Below are 8,061 nucleotides of genomic sequence, written 5' to 3'. Positions count from 1 at the left end.
CTCCCAGATGACGTCCAAAGGGCACTCGGGGATTTAAAACCCTGCGAGCAGAGGGTGGGATATGATCACAGCTGAGGACTCCCGCGTTTCCCTACACCCGGGTTTATCCCTGCGTTTTGACACCTGGAGCCGAAGGGGGAAGGTGCAACACTCCGCTGTCATTTGAAACAAAAGCCCCCGCGGGTTCAGCACGCGTGGGGCGTGTGTGGAGGGGTGCCGTGCAGGAACTGTGTGTGTGTGTGCGGGGGTGTGATCGCGGGTGGGGTGTACCGGGGGTGTGCGTGTGTGTGTGTGTCGGGGGAGGGGGGGGACGAGGCGGGTCCTCCGCCCGCGCCGCCCGCCGGCAGCCGCCGATGTGTCCGTGAGCTCATCCCTCGGCAGCGCGGCCGCTGCCTCCCGCACCCCCCGCGCCCCCACCCACGCACCGGCCCGCGCCGCAGCGGCCGCGAAGGTCACCCGCGGGTCCCCGGCATGGTGGCGGCCGCGGGGGGCTGAGAGGAGGCGGGCGGCGGCGGGAAGGAGCCGAAGATGGCTTCGCCCGCGCCCCCCGCGCCGGGAGGCGGCCCCTCGCCCCCCGCCGGCCCGCCTCGCCTTCGCCAGGTGGGTGCTCCCCGGCGGGCAGGGGCGGGGGGCGAGTCCCCGAGCGGAGCGGGGAAGGGGGGGACGGAGCCCGCGGGATGCGGAGGGGCGCGGGAGGCAGGGATGCGAGCGGCCCGCAAGTGCATCGGCAGTTTGGAGGTGGGCAGGTGGATGGTGCAGCAGGGGATGGTTTCTGTTCTGTTCAATAAAAAACCCGCTTCCATAACAAAACCACGAATGCCATCCCTATCCCGAAACCATCGCGGGCGGCACCTGCGCAGGTGTGCCCGCGCCGTCACACGCAGAGGGGAGCGCAGGCACGCGTGTGTAACTTCACAGTGGTGCAGCGCGGTGCGTGTCGTGCTGCAGCACCGCCGTGGTAGCGCGGATCCGGAGGCATGAATAAAATCTTAATTAACGTAATGCTGCAGCTTCCGAGAGGCTGCTCCCGCTCCTGCTGCACGCAACGCTTTTCCGCTCGCATCTCTCCCCGCGCAAGGCGGGAGCTCCGCTCTTAGCGGCGGCTGCTGCATTAATTTACATTTGGAATGGGGAAGTTGGTCGCTGGAGTTGCTCGGTGTACTTGGCCCGGCTGGTTCGGTGGGGCCGAGCTGCTGCTGGGTGTCTGCGGGGTTCGTTCCGTGAGCCCCATGGAAATGGGAGAGGCAGGAAGGGAGGCACGCGGTGCCCGTGTTCAGTTTGCGTGTTCCTGCTAAGGCTGTAATGCTACGGCGGTTATTAATAAAGAAAATAAGGTCAATAAAGGAAAAGCTGTTGTAGAGGAGGATTCCCAGTGCCTAATCAGATTAGTGTAGTATGTATGTACTCAAACATAAATCCAAAAAGAAATCCTATCCTACCCTACCCTTTTTTTTTTTTTCCCCTCCCATTTTCACTGGTGGTAGTGTTGATGAGGAAATCTCAGGAGTCTGGAGTTGGGACAGACATCTGAGAGTTTGGGGAATATTTAAACTTGTCTGTCCCCTTACAAGCCGGAAGTTTGGGCTGGGCAGCTGCAGCAAAAAGGCCTTTGTGTGGGTGTACTGATGACTCCGGCTGCAAATGGCACAAGAACAGCTGCCCCCTCGACCCGAGCATTTTGGCACTTCCTGTTCCGTTCCCTGCTGCAAATCAGAAGAAAAAGTGGCTTTAGTACTAAAGCTTGGTTTTTGGAGGGTGAATGACCAGCGAGGATCGCTCCAGTTTATTGCAACCTGTAGTGGGTGTGATCAGCAGGATAGGTGAGAAGCGCTGAGGATGGAAAAGAAGCTCCAGGTAGGGGAGGAAAGAGTTGGGGATGAGGACCCCAAGCACTGGGGGGGATCCTCATTGAAACTGGCTTCTCTTTGCCTCTAACTTAGTCTGTGTGCTGACTGAGACCAGGTAAGCAGCATCCTTCCAAGCAGTGACCAGGTCCTTTGGAGACAACTCCTTTTCTATGGTCCTCCTTGTTTCAGACCTTTGGTTTTTACCCCAGCAGCTGGGGAACACAAGGTTACCAATTATTTATGGCTGCACATCCAGCAGCAAACCCAGACTGCTGCGTTCTCCGGAGCGTCTGAATTGGCCTCTCACGGGGTTATTCATTTTGCATGAGGAAGAAACGAGCATCCTGAACTAGTGGGCAGGAATTACTCATTATAAAATTGACTACTGTGGTTGTTTTACTGTCTTCCTCTGCATTTTGTCCACTCTGTGTTTAGAATTATTTTTAATTGCATTTAAAAACGAATGACTCATCGCTCATGTTTCTCTGAACTACGGCTGGGGTAGAGCCTGGTGTTCATTTATTTACTTCTTTATTTAAATTTTTGCTGCCCTTCAATAAGACATCATACACACAGCTTATTGGGTGACCTTCACAGGAGTGGGAAACTCCGTGAATAAATTCCCAAAGCTGCTTCAGACCAAGGTAAAGAACACAGCACTGGCAGAAGTCAATCTGTTTTCCTATAAATCACTACCACCCTCCCACTTTACCAAGCGTTTCTTGCATCCTTAGGAGGGGAGAAGAGTACAAACAGAAGGGAAGTGAACATGTCTGTCTGAAGCTGTTGTACTGACTTTTGTTATCACATTGCACTTGTTGTGATAATGCTGAATGGAAATGGATATTGGCAACGTGCTGATTTCCCGTTACATGGGTACCTTTGGGAGATCCTTGAGGTTAGTCCTGGCTTGCAGCCTGAGAGCAAGACTCACTGAAGAAGCTGCTTGAAACAAATTGGTATTTGTGAAGTTTTTACCGTGTCTCTCAGTCCATCTAAGACATCTTTAAATAAGCCCTTTGTATTGAAATATATATTGAGGGCACTTGCAGAACTGAGGATGATGTTTGTGTCTGAGAACCTGTTTTAGCAAGAACTGCATTTTACCTGAAACACCTGTGTGGTTACATTAAAATTGGGCTTAAGGTACTGCAGTCAAGATACCAATGACATTTGTGATATAAATCTTGTTCAAGAGTGTACCATATAAAAGACCAAGCTGTTGTAAATGACACAATGGAGACCCTTGTATTTGGAATAGGATGGAGGTTGTTTCTCTTAGCAGTAGGCAAGTGAATTATTTCCACTGTTTTTCCTTTTGCTTGTCAATGTTGCACTTGTCAAAAAAGAAATTTAAACACTTCTCACAATAAAAAATACACTCACTTGAATAAAATTTGCAAACCAAATAGCGTCTTGCATGGGAATGTGGTAGCACTCGGGTACTGCTTTCCCACTGCGGGTACTGCTTTCCCACTGCGCTTCTGAGCATGCAGGAATAAATCAATGATCCTAATCCATTATCTGATATGGAAAGAAGGCGTGCAGGAGTGTCTTCCAGAGTCATTTAACTGATCTCTGGTAAAGTTCCTTATCATGGGGCAATGTACATGGTAATTGTCCTGCAGTCATGCTTTATTGATCCCCCCTTATATCCCTTTATTTGTCTAATTTTCTTTTGGTATGACATCTGTCTGCCTGGATGTCCTCCTCTTCTTCTTCCAGCTTTGTTTTTTTTTCCTTTTTTTCCCCCCTTTTTTTTCTCCCTTTCTTTCCCCTCCCTGAAATAGGGTGTGGTGTATTTGTCAATCTGAAAGGAGGTGGATATTTTGGGGATTCCAAACTTGGGGTTTGAACTAAGAACTAAAACTGGAGAGTGAGCACCCTGGTGTCCAGAGGGAGAGTGCTGGAGTGCATGTGGGAAGATGCAGAACAGAGCTCCTGGCATTCTGCTTCTCCAGGAATGTTCGTGTGGCAAAAGGGCCCTGTGTTGTGAATCCACCCAGTTCATCTCAAATCCTACAGTTTTCCAGCCTGTCAGCTTATATGAACTCCTAATAGATGTGTGTTAGACAGGATGAAATCTGCTCCTAGAGCTGGATAAAAATCTCTTCCTCAATTGGTGTGGGACTGCAGGAACCACTTTTCCTGTTTTTGTTTCCTTTTGTCAAGGAGTTTCTCTGTACCTCTGCTGAATTTTGCTTCTTTTATACTTTCTTTGATACTTTTTTTTTTTTCCCCCCTGCAAGCTTGTATCCTACTGCAGTCCTAGAGGCTGTTGACACCACAATGACTGTTCATCTGCTACTGTTGTGCTTTGCTCCTGCCTTTTCTAATCCACTGCCCAGGTTTTTCCCTACTGCGGGATGTACTTTGTCCCCTACCAACACTTGGCAAGACTTGAGGATATTTTAAGCTTCTCTTTCATGGGTGATTTAGGCCAGTGCCTCTCCCAGCCTCTTTGCTTTGGACAGCATGTTGTTCACCTCCACATCTCTGCTGGTGCTGATTCCAGTTCCATAATTTCAAAAATTTCCTTTGTTTGAAATCCACGTTTTCAAGGTTCCTTTGAACTTCAATTTGATTTAAGCTCGTTTTTTTATTTTACCTTCTGCCACGCTAAGGAATTAGAAGTAATTTGCTGGGAACTAGAATGCCTTGAAAAATCAGCCTAGTGAAGCGCTTGCTTAGTAAAGCCAACATCCATCAAACAGAACATTCCTATTCCACCCATCCCTGCCTGCCCCATCCAAGGGAAAAGGCTGCTAGAAATTGTCTTCCCGCTGAACTGAAATGACGAAATATAAACCATAATCAACCTGCTGCATAATGGATGTGGCCTAATGTAGGAAAAAGGGCGCAAATGACTCGGTGCGTTGTGACAGCACACAACAATTAGCGCGCTGCGGTGTTGCTTGGGCTGCAAAACCCGGCACCGAGTAGTTGTAAACTACCCCAACTTAGATTTACCACTTCCATGGAAACCCCCTTACGGAAAGGAAGGAAAGAATTAAAAGTTTTCAATCCGTATTCCAGTTCGCCCTTCTGCGGGTTTTGCTGAAAAAACGCGGAAAAGCAAAATAAAAAAGGGAGGAAGAACAGCAGCTTGCGGGCGGGATTGCAGACGGAGTTAATCCGGCAAACAGCTCCAGCTGCGGCACTGCCCGTGCGGAGCAGCCCCGCTGGGACGGGGAGCCGAGCAGGTGCTGCCATCACCGTGACTCCCTGCGGAGCTGATAAGAGGAGCCATGGAAGGGCCGGGCAGGTTCGGGAAGTTTTCGGAAGGGCTCCGTGCGCTGGGGCGGCTGCCGCTCCTCGGGCAGCGCCTTCCCGCCGGAAGGTTCCAGAAGCCGGCGCCGCCTCCGCCGGGCCGCACGGCTCCCTCTGGGATGCACAGGTAGGGGCTTGCTCCGGTTTTTAGTGGTTTGTTTTTAATGTTTATTTTTGGTAGGAGTGCGGAGGGAGCAGGTTGAAGTGAGGGTTGTAATTCGGGGCTGATTTTTGTGTCAGTTCTGCTTTGTTTCTGCGTGAGGGATGTGGAGTTTGTTGGCAGGTGTTCTGCCCTCAGGGAAGAGTAGAGGGTTTGATTGTTGAGTTGGTTGGTTATTTTCCCTTTTGTTTTTTTGCGTGGGTGGTTTTCTATTTTTAATTTTTTAAAATTTCTTTAGGTTTTTTTTCCCCCTTTTTATATTATTTTTTTGGTTCTTCTATTTTTTCTTTTTTCCCCCCTTTTTTTTCTTTTTAAAATCTGTTTTCCTTTTCCCCTCAGAAATTATTTTTTCCCCTCAGAAATTATTTTTTCCCCTCAGAAATTATTTTTTCCCCTCAGAAATTATTTTTTCCCCTCAAAAATTATTTTCCCCCTCGCATTTTTTTCCCTGTTTACCCCCTCTTTTCCTTTTTCGCTGGTGTTTTTCTCTCTCTCAAGATTTATAGTTGATGAAGTTATTGAAGGTTTACTTTTGGCTATTGATATTCAGATTTTTTGTACTTTATGGACCAAACAATTCCCATTTGGGGATGCCCCTTGCCTCAGGGGCTTCCCGCCTTTTTTTTTTGTGGGGAGGGGCTGCCCGCCATTTTGTGCGGGGGGCTGGAGGGGCTGCCCGCCATTTTGTGTGTGTGGGGGCAAAAGGGCTGCCCGCCATTTTGTGTGGGGGCAGGAGAGTCTGCCCGCCATTTTGTGTGGGGGGCAAAGGGGCTGCCCGCCATTTTGTGCGGGGGGCCCTGTCTGCCATTTATTGTGTGGGCAGGGGGCATCCTATCTTTTTTTTTTTTTTTTGTGTGGAATGGGGCTGTCTGCCATCAGGTTGTGGTGGAGGGGCCTGCTGGCCGAGTCGTGTAGGGTGAGAGCTGCTCACCCTGTCCTGTAGGGAGAGGCTGCCCGCCCTGTTGTGGGAGGTGTAGTGAGGCCGCAGCCTCTGCTTCTGGGTGGGGTGCGCTGGGGTGGGAGAGGGAGCAAAAGTAGCACAGGTTGCTTTGGCAAAAAGCAGTGGCCGCCCACCTCCTGCCCTAGAGGTTTTGCTGATTGAGCTGTTAAATATTGAAGGAGTTGTGCTTCTTCTGAGTAAATAAAAAGCTGGCAAACATGCAAAAATGCCCATGCTGTCCAAAAGCCTCAAAACAGTTGGTGAGCTTTTCCATGCTGGTCACTGCCCGTGTCTGCTGGAAACACAGCCTGTTGCTCTTCATGTCTGTAGCTTTGTTGCCTGTGGTGGTGGAGACCTTTGTCAAGTTACTGTAGGGCTTTTTGCAGTCCTACTGTTCAACGAACATATACTGTGCTAGTATTGATGGCCTATTATTGAGTATTTATTGCCAAGTTGTTTTTGTAGAGGGCTATGGAAACTACAAGGGGTTGTTCTCTGTCTACAAACACTGCCTGGGAAATGGGTTGTAGAATCCTTCCGGCTGAGTGTTAATAAGGAATTGACTAACGGAGTGGGGAAAACACAATATGTTCTGTTCTGTCCCTCCTTTCCCTTTTATCCTTGTTTCTGAAGGGCCTGGTTGTCCTTACTGGGATGGTGAGTCAGCTGGGAACACAGAAACAACTGTGGCATCCAGCAGGATGCAGACTTCAAGATGTAACTGTATTCAAAAAATGAAAGCATTTAGGGAAAGGAGAGGGGAGTGTGAGCTAGGAATGGTTGTTCATTACCCACTGGAGATTGATGAACTTGAGTAGGAAAAGCAGGTTGTCTCCCACATCCATTGTTGATGCTCAGATAGCTGGAGCTTTGCTAGTGTGTGTTGGGCTGAAACAGTCTGATGAAACTTCTTCTTAAGAGGGGACCAAAAGAACTTGACTGATCCTAAAGGAGAAGTAGGAGCACAGTACATCATGGGGCAGTTCAGACTTCCTACACTAAAGGAATCTTTGTTAGTGCAGCAAGGATTGGTTCAGCAGCATCCTCCTGCGCACCCTGTTGGGTGTTTGCACATGAACCCTTTGGGTTGGGTTCTGCTGGTGCAGTGGAGGTGCAGCTGCAGGAGGTGGAAGTGCTGGCCTCTCTGTCCCGGGGGTTCTCTCTGAGTGCTGCTTTGACCACTTAGAGACAAGGCACGTCCCCACAACTCGTGTGTTGCTTTCAGCATTCAGGCCGTGCTTGCTGAAAGCAGGTGAGAAGCTTCATGAAATGCATCCCTTGCTGTGTTTGTTAAGATGATCTGGGTATTTGATGATAAGGGTATTTGAAGGTGGTGTTTCTGGGGCAGAAAGCAGACTTGGCCACAAGTAGCGTGGGGCATGTGCATGAGGCACGGATTCTGGTGAGGAGATGGTGTGCAACCAAAAGTCCTGTCAGCCTTCCAAGAGTTGTGAGAGGTGCTGGCATGTGTTGTAAGCTCTGTTAGAGAATTTGAAGCTCATGGGATGCTTACAGGCATCTGATGGATGGGAATGCATCTCAAGCATTCAGACTGGCTGGGTTCGCACGGGTGACACGGTGCTGTAAATACCCTTGTCGTTTATGTTAGGTCAGAGGGTGAAATGTTGTTTTATGAGCTTACCTCTGAAAAGATGGAGGGTGCCCAGACCTCATTCATCTTCTGCACTGTTTCTGAATGTTGTGGTTCCTGTTTTTCTTAAGGGGAAAAAAAGAAAGAAAAGTAATTCTAGATTATTTATGTATCTATATGTGTATATTCAGAAAATAGCAAGCCGAGGGCAGTTAGTGTTTTACAGCTCCTCCGTACCATCACAAATAGCTTG

At 49.3% G+C, this 8,061-nt stretch overlaps 1 protein-coding gene across 4 annotated transcripts in view; it reads left to right on the top strand.

The window, feature by feature from the left end:
• Nucleotides 1–355: 355 nt before the first annotated feature.
• LOC311152630 (uncharacterized protein) overlaps nucleotides 356–8,061 on the top strand; it is a gene marked incomplete at its 5' end in the record, with an annotated part of 279,380 nt that continues 271,674 nt past the window's right edge. For all 4 annotated transcript variants that reach the window (XM_084203877.1, XM_084203875.1, XM_084203876.1 and 1 more), the window contains one exon: nucleotides 356–600. In XM_084203877.1, the coding sequence (XP_084060003.1) occupies nucleotides 529–600 (72 nt within the window). The remainder of the gene's footprint in view (nucleotides 601–8,061) is intronic.

Source organism: Fringilla coelebs (genome assembly GCF_963513975.1).
Source record: "Fringilla coelebs genome assembly, chromosome: 4".
In the NCBI taxonomy this organism is placed as follows: Eukaryota; Metazoa; Chordata; class Aves; order Passeriformes; family Fringillidae; genus Fringilla; species Fringilla coelebs.
The sequence above is the reverse complement of the archived record's forward strand: the minus strand, read 5'-3'. Positions and strand labels throughout refer to the sequence as shown.